At 41.1% G+C, this 24,915-nt stretch overlaps 1 protein-coding gene across 2 annotated transcripts; it reads left to right on the top strand.

Annotated features, from left to right (window-relative positions):
- The first annotated feature begins 9,085 nt into the window (after positions 1-9,085).
- On the top strand, positions 9,086-24,567 carry LOC106577602 (uncharacterized). Of its 2 annotated transcripts, none has more exons than XM_014155804.3 (2): positions 9,086-9,634; positions 21,804-24,567. In XM_014155804.3, the coding sequence occupies exons 1-2, from the start codon at positions 9,340-9,342 to the stop codon at positions 22,775-22,777; spliced, it is 1,269 nt and encodes a 422-aa protein (XP_014011279.2). In that variant the 5' UTR covers positions 9,086-9,339; the 3' UTR covers positions 22,778-24,567. The 2 variants fall into 2 exon arrangements, 1 of the variants encoding a protein (XP_014011279.2); XR_014381393.1 differs by lacking the exon at positions 21,804-24,567 and adding an exon at positions 11,596-11,970 and having other exon boundaries at positions 9,421-9,634.
- The last annotated feature ends 348 nt before the right edge of the window (positions 24,568-24,915 follow it).

Raw genomic sequence — 24,915 nt, 5'->3', positions numbered from 1 at the left:
GGAAAGTAGAGCATTGCAGTAGTCTAATCTAGAAGTGAAAAAAGCATGGATTCACTTTTCTGTATCATTTTTTGGACAGAAAGTTTCTGATTTTTGCAATGTTACGAAGATGGAAAAAAGCTGTCTTTGAAATAGTGTTGATATATTCGTCAAAAGAGAGATCAGGGTCCAGAGTAACGGTGAGGTACTTCACAGGTCCTTCACGAATCCCACGCCGAGGTCCTCCTGCCCACAGTTCTAGCCAACTACTCTAAAATCCGCACCATTGTCACTTATGTTGGATTTAACAACATTCACTTTCAGCAATCTGAGGAATTGAAGGACTACAACATTCTCTTGAACACCCTTGTTTGCACAGGAAAGAGAACAGTCATCTCTGGCCCCCTGCCGTGCAAAAGAAGGGGTTAAGAACATTGCATCCACCTCGCTGCCCTAAACGAGTTCGTGAAGAAACTCTGCAAAGACAGGAATATCCCCTTTTGTGACAATTTTGACTTGCTGTGGGAGCAACCAACACTCTTTAAAAGAGATGGGATTCACCCTAACCGCAGGGGTTCCAGGATTATCTCCATCAACATAGTGAACTGCTTAAGAGTCTGGATTTGGTAGCGCTCCAGTCCTCCCTGTCATAATAAGCAACAGAGGACATGGAAATCAGATTATATCCCAGAGAAATAGAAGTGCAGTAAATGTAAGTAACTTAATCTATGTTCCTTTAACTGTTAGCTCTGAGGGTATTGTCTGCAATAATCATATGCGCATAGAATTTAATTCCACTGTTTGCACTGAAACTTTCTGCCTTAAGACGAATCCCACTGTGAGCAGCCCACTCAGTACCATTGACTCAAATGTAAATGTCACTGACATGTCTACCTTGGATCAGCCTCTCAGAATAGCACTAACAAGCAACCCAGAAAAGGACAAAAAAACAGCCCATATTAATGTATGTAGCCTGAGAAACAAGGGTCATGAAATTGACAACTTATTAACATCCGAAAGCATTCATATTCTGGTCATCTCTGAAACACACTTAGATCATTAATTTGATGATGCAGTAGTAACTATACATGGTTATAGAATATATAGGAAAGATAGAACTGCAAATGGAGAGGTGTTGCCATGTATGTCCAGAGTCATATTTCTGTTAGGCTGAGAGAGGATCTCATGTCAGATGATGTGGAAGTAATATGGCTACAGGTTCTGCCTCACCTAAAGCCTATTCTTGTAGGAAGTTGCTATAGACCACCAAGTGATAAAAGTCAGTATTTGTACTAAACTCAGCAAAAAGAAACGTCCCTTTTTCAGCACCCTATAAAATCAAAATAACTTCACAGATCTTCATTGTAAAGGGTTTTAACACTGTTTTCCATGCTTGTTCAATGAACCATAAACAATTAATGAACATGCACCTGTGGAACGGTTGTTAAGACACTAACAACTTACAGCCGGTAGGCAATTAGGTCACAGTTATGAAAACTTAGGACACTAAATCAAATTTCAAATCAAATCAAATTTATTTTTATATAGCCCTTCGTACATCAGCTGATATTCTCAAAGTGCTGTACAGAAACCCAGCCTAAAACCCCAAACAGCAAGCAAAGCATGTGAAAGAAGCACGGTGGCTAGGAAAAACTCCCTAGGAAAAACTCCCTAGAAAGGCCAAAAACCTAGGAAGAAACCTAGAGAGGAACCAGGCTATGAGGGGTGGCCAGTCCTCTTCTGGCTGTGCAGGGTGGATATTAAAACAGAACATGGTCAAAATGTTAAAATGTTAAAATGTTCATAAATGACCAGCATGGTCAAATAATAATAATCATAGTAGTTGTCGAGGGTGCAACAAGCACGTCCGGTGAACAGGTCAGGGTTCCATAGCCGCAGGCAGAACAGTTGAAACTGGAGCAGCAGCACGGCCAGGTGGACTGGGGACAGCAAGGAGTCATCATACCAGGTAGTCCTGAGGCATGGTCCTAGGGCTCAGGTCCTCCGAGAGAAAGACAGAAAGAGAGAAAGAGAGAATTAGAGAGAGCATATTTAAATACACACAGGACACCGGATAAGACAAGAGAAATACTCCAGATGTAACAGACTGACCCTAGCCCCCCGACACATAAACTACTGCAGCATAAATACTGGAGGCTGAGACAGGAGGGATCAGAAGACACTGTGGCCCCATCCGATGATACCCCCGGACAGGGCCAAACAGGCAGGATATAACCCCACCCACTTTGCCAAAGCACAGCCCCCACACCACTAGAGGGATGTCTCCAACCACCAACTTACCGTCCTAAGACAAGGCCGAGTATAGCCCACAACGATCTCCGCCATGGCACAACCCAAGGGGGGGGGGGGGGGGGGGCGCCAACCCAGACAGGAAGACCACGTCAGTGACTCAACCCACTCAAGTGACGCACCCCTCCCATGGACGGCATGGAAGAACACCAGTAGGCCAGTGACTCAGCCTCTGTAAAAGGGTTAGAGGCAGAGAATCCCAGTGGAAAGAGGGGAACCGGCAAGGCAGAGACAGCAAGGGCGGTTCGTTGCTCCAGCCTTTCCGTTCACCTTCACACTCCTGGGCCAGACTATACTTAATCATAGGACCTACTGAAGAGATAAGTCTTCAGTAAAGACTTAAAGGTTGAGACTGAGTCTGCGTCTCTCACATTGGTAGGCAGACCATTCCATAAAAATGGAGCTCTATAGGAGAAAGCCCTACCTCCAGCCGTTTGCTTAGAAATTCTAGGGACAATTAGGAGGCCTGCGTCTTGTGACCGTAGCGTACGTGTAGGTATGTACGGCAGGACCAAATCGGAAAGATAGGTAGGAGCAAGCCCATGTAATGCTTTGTAGGTTAGCAGTAAAACCTTGAAATCAGCCCTTGCCTTAACAGGAAGCCAGTGTAGGGAGGCTAACACTGGAGTAATATGATCAAATTTTTTGGTTCTAGTCAGGATTCTAGCAGCCGTATTTAGCACTAACTGGAGTTTATTTAGTGCTTTATCCGGGTAGCCGGAAAGTAGAGCATTGCAGTAGTCCAGCCTAGAAGTAACAAAAGCATGGATTAATTTTTCTGCGTCATTTTTGGACAGAAAATTTCTGATTTTTGCAATGTTACGTAGATGGAAAAAAGCTGTCCTTGAAACAGTCTTGATATGTTCTTCAAAAGAGAGATCAGGGTCCAGAGTAACGCCGAGGTCCTTCACAGTTTTATTTGAGACGACTGTACAACCATCCAGATTAATTGTCAGATTCAACAGAAGATCTCTTTGTTTCTTGGGACCTAGAACAAGCATCTCTGTTTTGTCCGAGTTTAAAAGTAGAAAGTTTGCAGCCATCCACTTCTTTATGTCTGAAACACAGGCTTCTAGCGAGGGCAATTTTGGGGCTTCACCATGTTTCATTGAAATGTACAGCTGTGTGTCGTCTGCATAGCAGTGAAATTTAACATTATGTTTTCGAATGACATCCCCAAGAGGTAAAATATATAGTGAAAACAATAGTGGTCCTAAAACGGAACCTTGAGGAACACCGAAATTTACAATTGATTTGTCAGAGGACAAACCATTCACAGAGACAAACTGATATCTTTCCGACAGATAAGATCTAAACCAGGCCACTAAAGAGACCTTTCTACTGACTCTGAAAAACACCAAAAGAAAGATGTCCAGGGTCCCTGCTCATCTGCGTGAATGTGAGAGACATGAGAACTGCAGATGTGGCCAGGGTAATAAATTGTAGTGTCCGTACTGTGAGACGCCTAAGACAGCGCTACAGGGAGACAGGACGGACAGCTCGTCGTCCTTGCAGTGGCAGACCATGTGTAACAACACCTGCACAGGATCGGTACATCCAAACATCACACCTGCGGGACAGGTACAGGATGGCAACAACAACTGCCCGAGTTACACCAGGAACGCACAATCCCCCCATCAGTGCTCAGACTGTCCGCAATGGGCTGAGAGAGGCTGGACTGAGGGCTTGTAGGCCTGTTGTAAGGCAGGTCCTCACCAGACATCACTGGCAACAACGTCACTTATGAGCCAAACCCACCGTCACTGGAATAGACAGGACTGGCAAAAAGTGCTCTTCACTGACGAGTCACGGTTTTGTCTCACCAGAGGTGATGGTCGGATTCGCGTTTATCGTCGAAGGAATGAGCATTACACCGAGGCCTGTACTCTGTAGCGGGATCGATTTGGAGCTGGAGGGTCCGTCATGGTCTGGGGCGGTGTGTCACAGCATCATCGGACTGAGCTTGTTGTCATTGCAGGCAATCTCAACGCTGTGCGTTACAGGGAAGACATGCTCCTCCCTCATGTGGTACCCTTCCAGCAGGCTCATCCTGACATGACCCTCCAGCATGACAATGCCACCAGCCATACTGCTCATTCTGTGCATGATTTCCTGTAAGACAGAAATGTCAGTGTTCTGCCATGGCCAGCGAAGACCCCGGATCTCAATCCCATTGAGCACGTCTGGGATCTGTTGGATCGGAGGGCTTGGGCTATTCCCCCCAGAAATGTCCGGGAACTTGCAGGTGCCTTGGTGGAAGAGTGGGATAACATCTCACAGCAAGAACTGGCAAATCTGGTGCAGTCCATGAGGAGGAGATGCACTACAGTACTTAATGCAACTGGTGGCCACACCAGATACTGACTGTTACTTTTGATTTTGACCCCCCTTTGTTAAGGGACACATTATTCAATTTCTGTTAGCCACATGTCTGGGGAACTTGTTCAGTTTATGTCTCAGTTGTTAAATCTTGTTATGTTCATACAAATGTTTACACATGTTAAGTTTGCTGAAAATAAACGCAGTTGAGAGTGAGAGGATGTTTCTTGACAAACTTCTCTCGTATTTCGCTACTAGCTTTTAATTCAATATTTTCAAAACCTGCAATGAGTTTCTAGCCAGAGGGAGGGTATTTTTTTGCTCCTCACTTAGAATCTCATAGGGTTGGACAATCACTGTTTTTAAAATTGTGTAACTTTTGATGATGACATCGGGTATTACTTTTTAACTTTATATTTTTTTCTATGAAATGTGCCATTTTCACATATGTAGACACCGGTACTGTGCTGGAGATAATGGAAATGAGATTGAAAATTGGTGGAGTTGCCCTTTAATTACCACTAGCCTAGTCACTAATGATAGCTAGCTAGCTAACATCCCTGACCATGAGATCACAAAGCTACTGCCCTCCTGCTAAAGAAGAGGACGTCTGCTGGACGTAGAAAGGGCGCCTATGGCTGAACATTGTCATGAAAGATGAGAAGGAAAAGGATGTCACGGTAAATAAAAAAGTCGAGGCTGAGGCTGTTACAATGAAAAAAGAAGAGAAAGACGTTTCAGTGAAAGAAGAGGAAGAGGCATGAAAGTGTGTGAAAGTCCAATTGACACACTTATCAAGAGAACATCCCTGGTCATCTCTACTGCCTCTGATCTGACTCACTTAACACACATGCTTTGTTTGTAAATGATGTCTGAGTGAGCTCCTGGCTATCCGTAAAAAAAGAAAATGCAAATTGTGTCGTCTGGTTTGCTTAATATAAGGAATTTGAAATGATTTAGACTTTTACTTTTGATATTTAAGTATATTTTAGCAATTACATTTACTTTTAATACTTAACTTTATTTAAAACCAAATACTTTTAGACTTTTACATTTACTTTTAAGGTATCTTTACTTTGACTCAAGTATGACAATTGGGTACTTTTTCCACCCCTGGCCATTCACACCACCCTCTGCAGGGCCTTGTGGTCGAGAGCAGTGCAGTTGCCATACCAGGTGGTGATGCAACCAGTCAGGATGCTTTCCATGGTGCACCTGTAAAAGTTAGTCTCTTTAACCTCCTGAGAGAGAATTGGTGTTATACGACTGTGCTAGTGCGAGAGGACCATGTTAAGTCCTCAGTGACGTGGACACAAAGTCCCTTTCGGCTGCTGTTAATCCAGCGCAGTTGTGAAACACCCGCTTGTTGGCAAACATGACACCCAGCCTGTATTCAAGCGTATGTTGTGTATCAACCGATGACTGGCGCAACACAAACAACTGAGATGATGTAAAATAGTGTCTAAGCTACAACATATGCATTTTTTGATAATTTAGGTTATAAAGTAGTTTGACAACCCTGTTTGTGAGCTTTCCAATCATGTTAAACTCAACCGTTAATGTTATTCAGCGGTGAAGACATGGATGTCTTATGGTAGGGTTCGGTATGGAAAATGGGTCATCTTTGAGCACCTCTATCTCCTGACTGTTTTACCATTCAGGTCCAAAAAGTCACTCGGACCACTTCTACTATGGGCAAACATGTATGGAAGGATTCATTCAAATCAAAAGGGGTGCAGTCAGAAATGGATTGAAATCATATGGAACGACTGGTACAAACCAAAGCTGGTCTCCGGGGTAAGGCAGTTGGTTATGGCATGACTAGGGTCTTTTGTCAACCTCGATAAAGGGAAAATAATTCTGGGGTGGGTCCTCTTCAGATAGACAACTCTCCCAACAAATCACATTACAGACATGCCAAAAGGTTGTAGGTTTGCAGGCAAACTTTGCAGGTGAAGTTTGCAGGCAAAACCTTTGCAGTGGTTTAAAAGTGAAGGTGGTTGATGCAAACTAGCCACTTGTGGAATGCACTCATTAAACATAACCTCTGTGATCTCCATATTGCTAACTACTATTTTGTATTTTAGGGGGCTTAGTTCCTCTATGCCAAAACTGACATTCGCTAGCTGCAACCTGGTCTCAGGGCCTTTCATATTATTTTGTACATAATTACAAGACACTCCATTTAGTATGATATGTAATATTTCGTATGTTATGTTTTCATTTGTGGATGTCTATCACCCATTTTGTATGATATGTTATGAGTTACAATTCATATTATATTAAACAAATTTTCAAAATGTGCAATATGTTATGAATTTTCAAAATGTACAATATGTTACAAATTTGCTAAAAAGTAGTAAGTAGTTGAAAAGTTGCTAAAATACTAAAATTGTCCTTGATGAGATTAGAACTCGGTTGCTAGACATTTGTGTTACCATCTGTCTTATGTAACCATACCAAACACAACATATCATATTAATTTGAGTGTTCTGGATTTACATTTAGTATGTTACGTCCAGTCTATGAGACCAGGCTGTTCTATTAAGTACAGAAGGTGTTAAACATTAAATATAAGTTAACTGTTGTAAGGTGCCATGTGTCCATAAAATTCATATAGTTTGTATAAGCTGGAAGTTGAAGCGTAAGTGCTGTTGTCCATTAGTTTACTACTTGGAGTGGGGTGGGTAGGGTTAGGGGAAAATAATAAAGGAAAATATATTTTAAAAAGGTGTGTATATATAGTACCAGTAAAAGGTTTGGACACCTACTCATTCCAGGGTTTTTCTTTATTTTTACAAATTTCTACATTGTAGAATAATAGTGAAGACATCTTGTTTCAAGCAGACCAACATAGTGCCCAAGAACGCCAAGGTAACCTTCCTAAATGACTATCGCCCCGTAGCACTCACATCTATAGGCAGGAAATGCTTTGAAAGGCTCACATCAACACCATCTTCCCAGACACCCTGGACCCACTCCAATTTACATATCGCCCTAACAGATTCACAGATGACGCAATCTCTATTGTACTCCACACTGCCCTCACCCACCAGGACAAAAGGAATACCTATGTAAGAACACTGTTCATTGACTACAGCTAAGCATTCAACACCATAGCAGCCTCCAAGCTTGTGACCCTGGGACTAAACACCTCCCTATGCAACTGGATCCTGGACTTCCTGACAGGCCGCCCCCTGTCGGTGAGGGTAGGCAACAACACATCCGCCACACTGACCATCAACACGGGGGCCCCATAGGGGTTTGTGCTTAGTCCCCTCCAGTACTCTCTGTTCACCCATGACTGCATGGCTGCGCATGACTCCAACACCATCATCAAGTTTGCTGACGACACGGCGGTGGTAGGACTGATCACCGACGACGATGTGGCAGCCTATAGGGAGGTCAGAGACCTGGCAGTGTTGTGCCAGCACAGCAACCTCTCCCTCAGGGTCAGCAAGACAAAGGACCTGATCATGGACTACAGGAAATGGAGGGGAGGTTGTTCCTAAGAGTTCACATCACCAAAGGAATTAACATGGTCCACACACACCTGCACAGTTGTGAAGAGGGCACGACAGCACCTTTTCCCCCTTGGAAGGCTGAAAAGACTTGGCAGCTTCGCCATTGAAAGCATCTTGACTGGCTTCATCACCGCTTGGTATGGCAACTGCAAGGCACCTGACTGCAAGACGCTACAGAGGATGGTGAGAATGGCCCATTACATCACTGGGGCCAAGCTCTCTGCCATCCAGGACCTCAATACCAAGCAGTGTCAGAGGAAGGCCCAACATTATTTCAAAGACTCCAGCCACCTAAGCCATGGACTGTTTTCTCTGTTACCGTACGGCAAGCGGTCTGGAACCAACAGGACCCTGTTGGGTGCTAGTCTACACCTGTTGTTTACGAATCATGTGACAAATAACATTTTATTTAATTTTATGTAGACTGGGGGAGTATCGTATGCCAGTTGAGTTGAAATACTACAATTGTGGTGGCAAAATGTGCCCAAATTACTGAAGTGCCCTGTTAGAGTGAAGGAGGTGGCAAGTGTATGGACTGTCCACTATGTCTCCTATACGGAGGTGGTGAGAAGAGTGGAAGAAGGGAGTAATGTTGAAGAAACCATGGTAGTTGGATTAGTGACACCAGTAAATGTTCCTCGCCAACAGTATCCTGACATGTTGCATGTTAAAAAGATAGACTTTGTATAATTTATTGCATAGGTTATAAACTGCACAGAGCAAAGAAAGAGGAAATCTGAGAATATGCATTGCCGCTGTTTTTTGGGACTCTGAGGCATTACAAGGAATCCTATCAGACGAATGTTCCATCCTAGGGATGTGAATTGGACTATGACTGAAGGAGTGGGATGGATTTTTTTGTATTTGTTGTATTTTATGTTGTTTTTCCCACAAAGAAAACCTAAATTCTCACTCACAACCCATACAGTAGATGGCGGTAATAGACCTTCTCGGTTGTAGTCTGTCAATAATCTCTCAAAGAAGAACAACAGCTAGTCAGCAGCATCGGTAGCTTGCTAGCCAACAACCGAAACGTTAAAGGCCTTTAGACTGTTTTGGTGTATATTATTCACTGTGTTTTAAACACACTCCTGTCATGTCTTTGTGTTACCCCATTTAATTTCATATTACGTTGTTTCAAGCAGATCCACAGGCTGGTTAAGTTAGCAGTAGCACTAATTTAGGCTAGTCGCTAATATCTCCGACCATGAGCTCACCCAGCTACTCTCTCCCTGCTAAAAAAGCGGTCTGCTGGACGAAGAAAGAGGGTATGTGGCTAAATATTGTCGTGAAAGAAGAAAGTGAAGAGGAGACAGTCACAGTAAAAAACGAAATAGAAGGTGAGGATGTTACATTGAAAGAAGAAGAGAAAGACGTTTCAGTGAAAGAGGAAGACGCATTCAGAGTGAAAGAGGATGGTGCCGTTTTTGGAGTGAAGGAGGAAGGGGAGATTACTGTCACATTGAATGAGGAAGAGGAGACAGGAGATCTGATTAACACCAGTAAGTACTGCCGTAAATTTGTTTTCACTTTGGATATTCGGAGTTCGCTCATCAATACCTCCAGCGGAAGGCCCTGTGATGAGAGGGGCAATACCATACACACATATCTAAAAAATAAAATAATGGAGTTTAGAAATATTAGGAAGAGCAATGTCGGATTCCGGAGTGTGTGTGTATGATGGGATGTATAGACATGATGGATAGAATATGTAGTATATCTGAAGAATACTAAGGATAGTATATGTACAGCAATAGTTAAATAGAATAGGCCTCGACTATAATACACTAGTATTTTCATATGAAGTGGGTAAAACGGTATATAAAAAAGAAATGAAAACACGCACACTGCTGCTCATGCTCCCAGGTGATTTTATTTATAACAACGTTTGGAACCTTAGGTCTGCTTCAGGCATCCATTTCTCAGATGGGGGTGGAAGGTCCTACATATAGGGGCAGTACTCATAACATGTGTTCACAATATTAACATTCAATGTATCAAAATATACGATCATACACAAGGAATGTGATCAATATTTACATATATATATATATATATATATATATATAGTACCGGTCAAAAGTTTGAACACCTACTAATTCAAGGGTATTTCTTTATTTGTACTATTTTCTACATTGTAGAATAATAGTGAAGACATAAAAACTATGAAATAACACATATGGAATCATGTAGTAACCAAAAAAGTGTTAAACAAATCAAAATATATTTTATATTTGAAATTCTTCAATGTAGCCACCCTTTGCCTTGATAACAACTTTCCACACTCTTGGCATTCTCTCAAACAGCTTCATGAGGTAGTCACCTGGAATGCATTTCAATTAACAGGTGTGCCTTGTTAAGTTCATTTGTTGAATTTCTTTCCTTCTTAATGCGTTTTAGCCAATCAGTTGTGTTGTGACAAGGTAGGGGTGGTATACAGAAGATAGTCCCAAGTCCATATTATGGCAAGAACAGCTCAAATAAGCAAAGAGAAACGACAGTCCATCATTACTTTAAGACATGAAGGTCAGTCAATACGGAAAACATTTTAAGAACTTTGAAAGTTTCTTCAAGTGCAGTCGCAAAAACCATCAAGCGCTATGATGAAACTGGCTCTCATGAGGACCGCCACAGGAAAGGAAGACCCAGAGTTATCTCTGCTGCAGAGGATACGTTCATTAGAGTTACCAGCCGCAGAAATTGCAGCCCAAATAAATGCTTCACAGAGTCAAGTAACAGACACATCTCAACATCAACTGTTCAGAGACTGAGTGAATCAGGCCTTCATGGTCGAATTGCTGCAAAGAAACCACTACTAAAGGACACAAATAAGGAGAAGAGACTTGCTTGGGCCAAGAAACATGAGCAATGGACATTAGACTGGTGTAAATCTGTCCTTTGGTCTGATGAGTCCAAATTTCTGATTTTTGGTTCCAACCGCCGTGTCTTTGTGAGACGCAGAGTAGGGGAACGGATGATCTCCGCATGTGTGGTTCCCACTGTGAAGCATGGAGGAGGAGGTGTGATGGTGTGGGGGTGCTTTGTGGCGGTTCTAGACCATTTCACCTGGGGGGGCCAAGCTGGGGCCAGTTGTACTGTTAGAGGGGCCAGTTACATTAGACATTATTGTTGTCATGTCGTTTTCTTTACTGCATTAGCAGGCATTAGCAGGCAAAATACCATGTTCCGCGTTGCCACTGTCTAATAACGGATGTAAAAAAAGAACAATAGCAAAAATTTGTTATGTAAAAATGATTTCATACTCCACATTTAGGTTGGCCACAAGGGGGTCCACAATTGTTGTCACAGGGGCACTGCCCCCCCCCCCCCCCCCCCCCCCCTCCCCCCCAGCTAGTGCTGGTGACACTGTCAGTGATTTATTCAGAATTCAAGGCACATTCTGCAGCGATACGCCATTCCATCTGGTTTGCACTTAGTCCCACTATCATTTGTTTTTCAACAGGACAATTACCCAACACAGGCTGTGTAAGGGCTATTTAACCAAGGAAGAGAGTGATGGAGTGCTGCGTTAGATGACCTGGCCTCCACAATCACCCGACCTCAACCCAATTGAGTGAAGGAAAAGCAGCCAACAAGTGCTCAGCATACGTGGAAACTCCTTCGAAGCTGGTTGAGTGAATGCCAAGAGTGTGCAAAGCTGTCATCCAGGCAAAGGGTGGCTACTTTGAAGAATCTAAAATATAACATATATTTTGATTTGTTTAACACTTTTTTGGTTACTACATGATTCCATATGTGTTATTTCATAGTTTTGATGTCTTCACTATTATCTTACAATGTAGAAAATAGTAAAAATAAAGAAAAAGCCTTGAATGAGTAGGTGTGTCCAAACTTTTGACATGTACCGGTGTCTTGGATAAGTGGAATTGCCTTGGGGCAGGGTACGAACAACAGATCCAATTCAGGAAAGTCATATTTCTGGTCGAAATGCTGTTAACTTACTGCTGCTCTGTTGTGCTCCACGTTGGCAGGCCAGGGTCGGTGCCGTTTTGCAGTTGGTCTCGATCTGTGTGGTGTTGATGTTTGAGCCCATGTCCCTCAGCAGCTTGACCGCAGGGACGTGGCCATTCATTGCAGCCAGCCTCAGAGGAGAGATACCCAGACTAGAGATACTTCTAGTCCTGAAAGGAAACAAATACCCAGAGAGGAACAGACAGGGAGAGGGGAAAACATGGACAGGGAGGATTATACACAGTTAAGAGTGGTATAAATCCTTGTCACTGACAGGGATGGTCATGAATTTCAGGGGTTGATAAACAGTCATACCAGGAGTTGATTTCAGTGCCATCGTTTAGGAGAATGTTGATGCAGCCCCCTGAGGTGGCTAGGCTGAGACGAGTGTAATCTGAAACGTTACTGTGCTCCTTGTTGGCCCTGTGCAGCAGCAACTGCTTTACCATCTGGAAGGAATGGACCACAGGTTAGTCAATCTACAAAACACCTTTGGGTAATTTCCACTAAGGACATTCCTCGGTATGTTAAATTATTAGACAAATGTAGGCTTCTACTGTAACTGCTCACATACCTCGAAAGAAATCAAATGTTATTTGTCACATACTTCGGAAACAACAGGTGTAGACTAACAGTGAAATTCTTAGCTCCTGGTGATGGGGGGGGGAGAGATTGATACAGTTACATATCAAGATATTATTTGACGATATATCGTATATTCTTTTGACAAAATTGTATTACTATTATTTTTGTGCTAGTTGACAGTACCGGCACCAAAACTCCAGTATTTTTCCTTCATAGCTTGTTCTCCATCTTATTTTTTAAATAGGAAGCCAATTTGTTTTCAGCACTTATTTCCATGACTAATTAACTCATTTTCTCATGCTTTCTATGGTGGGCAATATGTTTGGAACATTGAATCAGAATAAAAACACAGTATCAACTTGCAATACATTTAGAATCGTTCGAATCGCATACAAATCGTATCGCCACCTACAGTATTTATCACGATTATATCGTACCTTGAGGTCCCTGGCAATTCCCAGCCCTAATACTTCCCACGATGTCTTCTATTGTGTCTGTGACGCTCTGTGCGGGGAAGGCCAGTATAAGTCCGTTGGCGGTCTGGGTGAGGCCTTTGGCTTTCATGTACTCTTTGGTGAATAGCTCCTTGAGGATCATCTTCTTATTCTGTTGGCAGGGCCTTCTCTATGGCTGAGATCCTCTGGCCCAGCTCGTTCGGCCACTTTCACCGGGTGCGTCATTCAGACCCATTCAGCAATATGGAGCGCTTCAAATTCAAGTACTTCCGGCTTCACGCGCCATCGGGAATTTTCCACTGGTTTTAATCTGTATGGTCTTCAGTAATGGGGTTACCCTGTAGGGGGCTTAGCCTCTGCTTGTAGCTGCTGAGACAGGACAACAGTAGCCACAAGGTTGTACCATACAATATTTTAGTAATCATTACCTGTAACTAGGGATGGGCATTTGACTGTTCAAGTACTTAAAAAAAATGTTTTCACTGAATTTTTTTTAAAATAAAGCAATTATGCCAGTGGTCCCCAAACCTTTTATAGTCCCGTACCCATTCAAACATTCAATCTCCAGCTGCGTACCCCCTCTAGCGCCAGGGTCAGCGCACTCTCAAATGTTTTTTTTGTTGCCATTATTGTAAGCCTGCCACACACACACCCTATACAATACATTTATTAAACATAAGAATGAGTGTGAGTTTTGGTCACAACCCAGCTCGTGGGAAGTGACAAAGAGCTCTTATAGGACTAGGGCACAAATAATAATAATAATAATCAATAATTTTGATCTTTATTTAGCCATCTTACATATAAAACCTTATTTGTTCATATAAAATGGTGAATAACTCATCACAGGTTAATGAGAAGGGTGTGCTTGAACTCTGCAATGTTGGGTTGTATTGGAGAGAATCTCAGTTTTAAATAATTTTCCACACAGTCTGTGCCTGTATTTAGTTTTCATGCTAGTGAGGGCCGAGAATCCACTCTCACATAGGTACATGGTTGCAAAGGGCATCAGTGTCTTAACAGCTAGATTTGCCAAGGCAGGATACTCTGAGCGCAGCCCTATCCAGAAACCTGGCAGTGGCTTCTGATTAAATTACATTTTCACAGAACCGCTTGTTGCAATTTCGATGAGGCTTTCTTGTTCAGATATCGGTAAGTGGACTGGAGGCAGGGCATGAAAGGGTTAACGAATCCAGTTGTTTGTGTCATCTGTTTCGGGAAAGTACCTGCGTAATTGCGCACCCAGCTCACTCAGGTGCTTCGCTATATCACATTTGACGTTGTCCGTAAGCTTGAGTTCATTTGCACACAAAACAAAATCATACAATGATGGAAAGACCTGTGTGTTGTCATTGTTACTGCAGACAGAGAAGAGCTCCAACTTCTTAATCATAGCCTCAGTTTTGTCCCACACATTGAATATAGTTGCGGAGAGTCCCTGTAATGCTAGATTCATATCATCCAGGTGAGAAAAAGCTGTCAGACAAGTGAAAATGATGGTCAGTAAAGAAAACTTTAAGCTCTCAATTCAAAAATACGTGTCAATACTTTGCGCACTTCTGTATGTTGTAAAAGCGTTACATGGTCACTGCCCATATCATTGCATAATACAGAAAATACATGAGAGTTCAGGGACCATGCTTTAACAAAGTTAACCATTTTCACTGTAGTGTCCAAAATATATTTTTAACTGTCAGGCATTCCCTTGGCAGCAAGAGCCTCTCGGTGGATGCTGCAGTGTACCCAAGTGGTGTTGGAAGCAACTGCTTGCAAGCCCGTTATGGCTTTTGTGCCATCAGTACAGATACCAACACATCTTGACCACCAAAGTCCATTTGATGTCACAAAGCTGTCCAGTGCTTTAAAAATATCCTGTCCTGTTGACCCCCCCATAAACGTAAGGGACATATACCAGGAGCTGTGCCAGGCCCGCCACGTCTGTTGACTCATCCAGCTGTAATGCATAGAATTCACTGTCTTGTATGCGAAGTAGTAATTGTTTCAAAACATCTCCTGCCATGTCACTGATTTGTTGTGAAACAGTGTTGTTTGATGAAGGCATTGTCTGTATAATTTTTTGGCTTTTTCCCCCAGCATTGTCTCAGCCATATCCGCGGCAGCAGGAAGAATGAAGTCCTCCACAATAGTATGTGGCTTGCCTGTCCTAGTCACTCGGTAGCTCACCATATAAGACGGTTCTAGTCCCTTCTTATTAATGGTATCTGTTGCTTTTATACATGTCTTACTACTCGAAAGTCATCTTTATTCTCGCTCAAAAAACTTGTGGGGCTTATTTTTCAAATTGACATGTTTCGTTTCTTAATGTCTGTGCAAGAGTGAAGGTTTCCCGCAAGAGAGTAACGGTTAATGTGATTGGATGTTAATTATTTGACTAGGCTACCTGTATTTGACATTGTGTTGTTATTTTGCTGAACACCAGATGGTTTAATGTTATTTTTGGCAGTGATACGAGGCTAATCAGGTGAGAAAAAAACATCACCCAAATGTATAACCCTGTTGGAAAATCTAAATGGACTGTTTGAAAATGTTTGGCTTACCCCAGTTTGGGAATACCTGATCTATGAAAACAGTGCACAGCAATGCCTATTTTATCGTAACCCTTACAGATAACTTCCTAACTGCCCCATATACTTTGAGTGTACAAAATATTAGGAACACTTTCCTAATATTTCCCTCAGAATATTTCCCTTAGAACAGCCTCAATTCATCTGGGCATGGACCAGTGTTCCAAAGGGATGTTGACTCCAATGCTTCCCATAGTTGTGTCAAGTTGCCTGGATGTCCTTTGGGTGGTGGACCATTCTTGATACACATGGGAAACTGTTGAGCATGAAAAACACAGCAGCTTTGCAGTTCTTGACACACTCAAACCGGTGCACCTAGCACCCACTACTATACCCCGTTCAAAGGCACTTATATTTTGTCTTTTTTTTTTAAATATATTTTTTATTTTAAATCTTTTGTGTTGCCCATTCACCTTATGAATGGCACATACACAATCCATGTCTCAATTGTCTCTAGGCTTAGAAATCTTTATTAAACAGTCTCCTCCCCTTCATCTACACCTATTGACTGGTTTAAAGGGATCATAGCTTTCACCTGGTCAGTCTATGTCATGGAAAGAGCACGTGTTCTATACACTGTTTTGCAAGTGCCATTGCAGATTCATTTATTGAAACCGTAATATCAGCTGGTTATATCTTCAAAAAGGCAGTAACCTCAGTGGTGGTGCTTGTTTGTAGAAACATATGGCTATGCAATGGCACAGCCTTGTTTTTATTAATTTAGCAGACAATTTCCAGAGCCTTTATCACAGTTGTTCAGGGATGCAAACTAGTCATCTTTCTGCAAAATTTACCATTTTGAATCCAAAATAGGTGACCTATGGCTTTGGATCACTACTGGCTGTAAGCGAACGAGTGATGCGCGTTTGGAGCAATCGTTCACATAACAACAGAATGCAGCACGAGACTGAAGAGAGAAGAGACAACCAATTTTCTAGTTACAGCATCAGTGCGCGCTCTGGAGAGACAGCAGAGAGTGGAAAGGCAGTTTGCCAGTTACAGCAGCGCGTCCCCTGAACGATAACGAAGAGGTCGGTGAGAAGCCTGACCACGGAGACGGGGGTGAGAAGGTGATGAAGCGTACTTCATGAGCTGTAACCAAAAACAACTGGCATTTGGAAAGTTTGCGGTGAGGGACAAAGTGTGGTGGAACAAGTATTGTTAGCATTGTTAAGTATCTTGCTAGCCTGTTGGGGATAGGGGGCAGTATTTGCGCGGCCGGATAAAAAACGTACCCGATTTAATCTGGTTACTACTCCTGCCCAGTAACTAGAATATGCATATAACTATTGGCTTTGGATAGAAAGCACCCTAAAGTTTCTAAAACTGTTTGAATGGTGTCTGTGAGTATAACAGAACTCATATGGCAGGCAAAAACCTGAGAAGATTCCTTACAGGAAGTGGCCTGTCTGACCATTCCTTGAGCTTCTTGACTCTGTTTATTGAAGACTGAGGATCTTTGCTGTAACGTGACACTTCCTATGGCTCCCATAGGCTCTCAGAAGGCGGGAAAAAGCTGAATGATGTAATTCCAGCCCCAGGCTGAAACACATTAGCGCTTTTGGCAAGTGCTCTATCAGAGGACAATTGGCTGAGGCGCGTGCACGAGTCGACCCTATGTTTTTATTTTCTATCGTCTTTGAACCTAAACACAGATTCCCGGTCGGAATATTATCGCTTTTTTTACGAGAAAAATGGCATAAAAATCGATTTTAAACAGCGGCTGACATGCTTCGAAGTACGGTAATGGAATATTTAGACATTTTTTGTCACGAAATGCATCGTGCGCGTAACCCTTATTTACCCTTTCGGATAGTGTCTTGAACGCACGAACAAAACGCCGCTATTTGGATATAACTATGGATTATTTGTGACCAAACCAACATTTGTTATTGAAGTAGAAGTCCTGGGAGTGCATTCTGACGAAGAACACCAAAGGTAATAACATTTTTCTTATAGTAAATCTGACTTTGGTGAGTGCTAAACTTGCTGGGTGTCTAAATAGCTAGCCCTGTGATGCCAGGCTATCTACTTAGAATATTGCAAAATGTGCTTTCACCGAAAAGCTATTTTAAAATCGGACATATTGAGTGCATAGAGGAGTTGTGTATCTATAATTCTTAAAATAATTGTTATGCTTTTTGTGAACGTTTATCGTGAGTAATTTAGTAAATGTTTAGTAAATTCACAGGAAGTTTGCGGGGGGTATGCTAGTTCTGAACGTCACATGCTAATGTAAAAAGCTGGTTTTTGATATAAATATGAACTTGATTGAACAAAACATGCATGTATTGTATAACATAATGTCCTAGGTGTGTCATCTGATGAAGATCATCAAAGGTTCTTGCTGCTTATAGCTGTGGTTTGGGTTTATGTGACATTATATGTTAGCTTGAAAAATGGGTGTCTGATTATTTCTTGCTGGGTACTCTGCTGACATAATCTAATGTTTTGCTTTCGTTGTAAAGCCTTTTTGAAATCGGACAGTGTGGATAGATTAACGAGAGTCTTGTCTTTAAAATGGTGTAAAATAGTCAAATGTTTGAGAAATTGAAGTAATAGCATTTCTAAGGTATTTGAATAACGCACCACAGGATTCCACTGGCTGTTACGTAGGTGGGACGATTTCGTCCCGCCGACCCTAGAGAGGCTAGCTAGCCAGAGAAATGTTGAGCAACATTAGCCAACTTAACTGATCAACTAATTGAGTTTATGGTGTGAAAATTAGCTGGCTAATAAAGTCAGACAGCTAATGTTAGCTAGCTAACGTTTAACATCAGATGAGCTATCGTTAGTAACCTAACCAATTCGCTATTATATTAACTGGTATACAACACCTTGCCGTTCATCAAGTTATAACGCATTAGTTGCCTACTGGACCCTGGAAATCTGTGTGAAATGTTAACTAGCTAACGAACTAACATCTATCTATGAACTAATGTTTTCCCTCTACAGTATGTGGTAGAATAAGAGAAATAGGTGAAAATTAGGCATTGCTTGCTAAACAAGTGGATTCAGGGATCAAGTTTAGCTGGAGCTGGGCCTGGCTTAAGCTGGATGCCACTATAGAGGTGAAAGGAACACCACACACTTTCCCTCTTTCTCACTTTTTTAATACAGTGGATAAAAAGGGGTATGCCAGGTGTACTCTCTGCCTGAAAGAGATCAATTATGCCAACAAAGGGTATCATGCTCTGCTGGCACATTGTAGAACAGATGTCTACAGGCAGAAAGTGTACAATGTAATAATGTGTAGTGTAATCCAAAGATATTGATTTTGTTGTGTTGAATTTGACAGTAACACTTGTGTGTGAGGGGGGATTATATATTTTTTAACTCCGTGAATGTTATTTTTGCACATGTAGCCTTGTGCACTTTTTCAATGTCTACTATAGTGGCCATTAAAAATAGAGACAAAATAGAATGCCTGTTTGTTTCATTCTATTTCTACTTTAAGATGTTTTTTCCCCAAGTGCAATATTTAGATGTGTGTGGTCACAAGCGTTCTATTATAAAGACTGTCATGGCTAACTGCAATATTAGTGTATTGTTTTTTTCTCAAGTCATGAGTGTCATTTGCAGTAAAGTTTAGGCAACAAATAACATTGGATTGGTTTCTTTACATGTTTTAGCTGTGAGTTAGGTTCACATTAACCACTTTTTATTTTACACACAGAGACTGATCATGTAGATCATATTCTTTGTTGTTTAATTAGTTAAAACCCGCATTTCCTCCTGGAATGGATTTTTTGCATGTTTCAGTGCAAAAAAAAGTGTCACCTTTTTGGGCCCTCACCAGTTTGCATCCCTGTATGTTATAGTAAAGAAACATGATGTAATATAACAGAATAAAATATAACCAAATATTTTTCAAAATTAATAAAGTTGCCAGTGCAAAGTGATACGCGTCTGGAACAGTTATTCTCAAAGAGTGATGATTTGAAACTGGGCTCAATTTGGCGAGTATACATTTTTTCAGGGTTACAAACTTAAATTGTTTTTCTTTCCGATAAACAGACATTCCATTTATTTTTTTTATTCTGATGGTTCTTTGGAATTTGCCAAATGGATTAAGAATTCCACATTGAACACTGCATGGTGATAAATTACAGCAACGACATCAGTTTGGTGAGAAGGCCTAGGCTTAATGTTCTGATAAAAAATATGCTTTTTGTCTTTATCAAACTAATGTTTTTGTATATTTTTAGTGTGGAACCTGTCTTTGTTCGCAAAGTAGCCTCAGTTGAAAATAGACAGGACGCAATTATTCCAAAACTGCAGCCTGTTGTTGGAACACATATTTCCCTACTTCAATCAACCAGTCCATTTTGAATTTGTGATAATACTGACGTCATTTGGCAAGGAATGTAGCTTGTGTATCCCATCAGTTGGAACATTTTTATAGGCATTTATTTCTGTATGCCTAACTGGAGCTTGTGTGTGCTCTTAGCACGCGTGTGAAGAGGGAGCGATCTGAACTAGGCTTGGGCGGTATCCAGATTTTCATATCGTCCTTAACTCATCCCGGGATTTATGGTATTACTGACATGCTAAAAATGCCAGAAAAGACCCCATTGGGCCTCTATTAGCAGAATGCTAACAAAATGAACACAAACTAATTGTGAAATCACAGACGCTGTTAGCTAACTGCTAACGTGCAAAAATTAACAAACTAATTGCAAAGACAGGCAAATCCTGCTCATAAAGTTATACAAGCATAGCTAGTAACTACCGAATGTCATTTTTGGTGAGTGTTAACATTTGCAAGCGAAAGTGAACTAGAGAAATTGTGCAAATGAACAAAGTTGTGATGAATGCTTTTCTGAAGGAAGAGCAGGATGTGTAAACGGAGCATAGGGGAGGAGATTAAAAAAACTCTACTAGGAAGCACAGGGAAAAAATGGCAGCTATACGAAACTCATCCAGAGCTCTTTGACTTCTGGCGGAAAGCCATTGTAAAATATCTGAGGGCAAACATTTACACGGAACAAAAATATAAACGCAACATGTAAAGGGTTGGTCCTATGTTTCATGAGCTGAAATAAAAGATCCCCAAAATGTTCCATATGCACAAAAAGCTTATTTCTCTCAAATTTTGTGCACAAATGTATTTACATCCCTGTTGGTGAGCATTTCTCCTTTGCCAAGACAATCCATCCTGACCGGTGTGGCATATCAAGAAGTTGATTAAACAGCATGATCATTACACAGTTTCAGCATGATAATGCATGGCCCCATGTTGCAAGGATCTGTACATAATTCCTCGACGCTGAAAATGTCCCAGTTATTTCATGGCCTGCATACTCACCAGACATGACACAAATTGAGCATGTTTGGGATGCTCTGGATCGATGTGTACGACAGCGTGTTTCAGTTCCCGGCCATATCCAGTGACTTCACACAGCCATTGAAGAGGAGTGGGACATTTCACAGGCCACAGTCAACAGCCTGATCAACTCTATGCCCAGGAGATGTTGCCCTGTATGAGGCAAATAGTGGTCACACCAGATAGTTTCTGATCCAGACCCCTACCTAATTTATTTATTTCAATTGACTGATTTCCTGAACTATAACTCAGTCAAATCTTTAAAATCAAAATTGTTGCATGTTGCGTTTTATATTTCTGTTCAGCGTGCATCTAAAACGACTTGAAGTTAGGTCTCTTGACTTCCCTCATTTTTCATTTCACTGAGTGTATATGAATATTTCCAGTTATGGGTCAAATTTTCATTAACTCACTGTCCATAAAACCTACAGATCTACAGACAAGTGTGCCGGGTTCTCTGACCTCTCTTACCAAAGCTATACCAATTACTTTTTCAAAATTTCTTCCAATTGATTTTCTACCAATATTTGGGCTATTAATACTTTAGTTATGTGTACAGATCACATTTTCAAGAGAAAGATCACATTTTACGTTCTACATTATTATCATTTTAAGGGCCACCAAGTTGAAACAATTATGGACATTTTGTGTAAACTGATCTAGTACTGGATTAAACCTAATTGGAAGACAGTTTTATAATGTGGATGTTTTGTTCAAGTCTATTTAACTAAACACTGTCTTTTTACAGGAGAGAAACCAGACTCTCACTCTGACCACGGGATGAGTCCTTCAGTGGAACCAGACCCAAAGACATCCAAACCAGCAAGACCACACCATTGCTCCCAGTGTGGAAAGAGTTTTACTAAGTTACGAAACCTAAAAGAGCATGAGAGGACACACACAGCAGAAAAGCCTTTCCAATGTTTGCAGTGTACAAAGAGTTTCTGCTGGTTAGGGAAGCTAAAAGTACATGAGAGAATACACACAGGAGAAAAGCCTTACCACTGCTCTCAGTGTGGAACAAGTTTTACCCAATTAGGGACCCTAAAAACACATGAGAAAATACACTCTGGAGTGAAGCCTTACCACTGCTCTCAGTGTGGAACTAGTTTTACCCGGTCAAGGGACCTGAAAGAGCATGAAAGAATACACACAGGAGAGAAGCCTTACCACTGCTCACAATGTGGAAAAACGTTTACCTGGTTAGGTAGCTTGAAAACGCATGAGAGGACACACACAGGTGAGAAGCCTTACCACTGTTCCCACTGTGGAAAGAGCTTTCCCCTGTTAGGGAATCTCAACAACCATGAGAGAACGCACACGGGAGAGAAGCCTTACCACTGCTCCCATTGTGGAAAGGGTTTTGGACAGTTGGGGCATTTAAAAGTGCATGAAAGAACACACACAGGAGAGATGCCTTACCAGTGCTCCCATTGTGAAAAGGGTTTTGGACAATTGGGGCATCTAAAAGTGCATGAAAGAACACACACAGGGGAGAAGCCTTACCAATGCTCCCATTGTGGAAAGGGTTTTACCCAAGTAGGGAGCCTGAAAACACATGAAAGAACACACACAGGAGAGAAGCCTTACCAATGCTCGCATTGCGGAAAGGGTTTTACCCAGTTAGGGAGCCTGAAATCACATCAGAGGATACATACACGGGAGAAGAAGACCCCAGGAAGGGCAGCTGCTGCCTTGGCAGGAGCTAATGGGGATCCATAATAACAATTTAAAAAATACAATACTCCCAGTGTGGAAATATTATTGGACAATTAGAGCACCTGAAATTACATGAGCTACTAGAGGCTGAGTTATGTTTTTGACTGAGAAAGTGTTTTTGTTCATGCCACATGAAACCTAATTGTCTGAAAGTTTTTTTTTTCCCAGCACAAATTTAATTAAAATGTTAAAATGTGTATTTTATTTTGATTATGAACTTTGATTGATCGGATACAAGTATAAACCTTTAGATATTGCTTGCTATATGATTTTGATATTTAAAAATGTAAACTATTCAATATATTAATAAAATGTACATTTCTTGACTAACCTTGAAACCTCTTGAATTTAATTTATTTTAGTTAATTTGTGTACTCATAAGAGGAGAAAGATCCAGAATTATGTAGAAATGCTTATTAATGTATGGAAACCAAGCCAGGAGTTTTTGTATGGAGATCAATGAGAGAGTTTTGAATTTGGTTAACAAAAACATGAATGGATTATTTGCTCCATGTGCATTTGATAGAATATAAGTTTTGTAATGCTTAAGTTGTTAGGGGTCTACTAAGGTAAGTAGGACACGTGACATCCCAGCAACTTTTTTGCCTGGAGTTTTGCCTGTTGTTCACACACGTATCTGCCCTCTCATTGGCTACAATTGTCCCAACTGGTCTTGCCTCCTCCCGACTGCCTTCCATTTTTGAAGACATTTATTTTCATTGTTAAAGTGGCCACTTGAGTATCTGGACAATATAATGGATAATCTGTGGTTGAGCTAATTAGGACAGCTGATTGGGGCTTGATACTCTATTTTATACCATCCATTGCATCTTGCCTATGCCGCTCTGTCATTGATCATCCATATATTTATATGTATATATTCTTATTACATTCCTTTACTTAGATTTGTGTGTATTAGGTAGTTGTGTGGAATTGTTAGATTACATGTTAGATATTGCTGCACTGTCAGAACTAGAAGCACAAGCATTTCGCTACACTCGCAATAACATCTGCTACCCATGTGTATGTGACCAATAAAATTTGATTTGATAGAAACTGGAAAACGCCATGGAGAGCTTCAGTTTTCTACAGTTTCATTCGGATTTAATTTACCTGCTATTTTATCATTTTTGTACCTTTTGGGATTTTACATTTTTGCAATTCATATCACTTGGAACCTGTTATACACTGATTTATATATGTACACTAGATGACTGACACGGTTGCTGTTTTGAACCCACCGCACCTTCATCTTGGCACCCCCCACCATTGTAAAAAATATTTTGGAAGCTATAGAAAGGCATTTATTAATGTCTACATTTATTTTTGCCACATTTATTCTATTACAGACATCTGAATGCAAATGTTTAAATTACATTGTGAGCTAAGCAAAAACATTTAACAAATATAAATAATTTTATTTCAAGTATAATTTTTAGAAAGTACTACAAAAAATAGTTATATACATGTCATTTGTCCTTCCAACATTTAAATGAAATACTGAAGAATTCCATTAATTCCTATAGAGGATTGCTTTTCTGAGGAGTGCCAATATGGCCGACCAGAGGTTTCAAAGCCATTCATTGGCCAATACATAGCATCAGCAATCCAGGGTTTATATACAGAATTCACACCCCTTGACTTTTTCCACATTTTGTTGTGTTACAGCCTGAATTTAAAATTGATTAAATTGAGATTGTTTGTCACTGGCCTACACCCAATACCCCATCATGTCAAAGTGGAATTATGTTTTTAGACATTTTTACAAATTAATAAATAATGAAAAGCTGAAATGTCTTGAGTCAATAAGTATTCGAACCCTTTATTATGGCAAGCCTAAATAGGTTATGGAGTAAACATTTGCTTAACAAGTCACGTAAATTGCATGGACTCACTGTGTGCAATAATAGTGTTTAACATGATTTTTGAATGACTGCATAATCTCTGTACCCCACACATACAATTATCTGTAAGGTCCCTCAGTCGGGCAGTGAATTTCAAACACAAAGACCAGGGAGGGCACCGATTGGTAGATGGGTAAAAATAAAGTGACATTGAATGTCCCTTGGAGCATGGTCAAGTTATTAATTACACTTTGGGTGGTGTGTCAAAACACTCAGTCACTACAAACATACAGGCGT

This window comes from Salmo salar, chromosome 18 (assembly GCF_965601325.2).
Source record: "Salmo salar chromosome 18, fSalSal1, whole genome shotgun sequence".
Lineage (NCBI taxonomy): Eukaryota > Metazoa > Chordata > Actinopteri > Salmoniformes > Salmonidae > Salmo > Salmo salar.
This window is presented reverse-complemented; position numbering and strand designations above follow the sequence as displayed.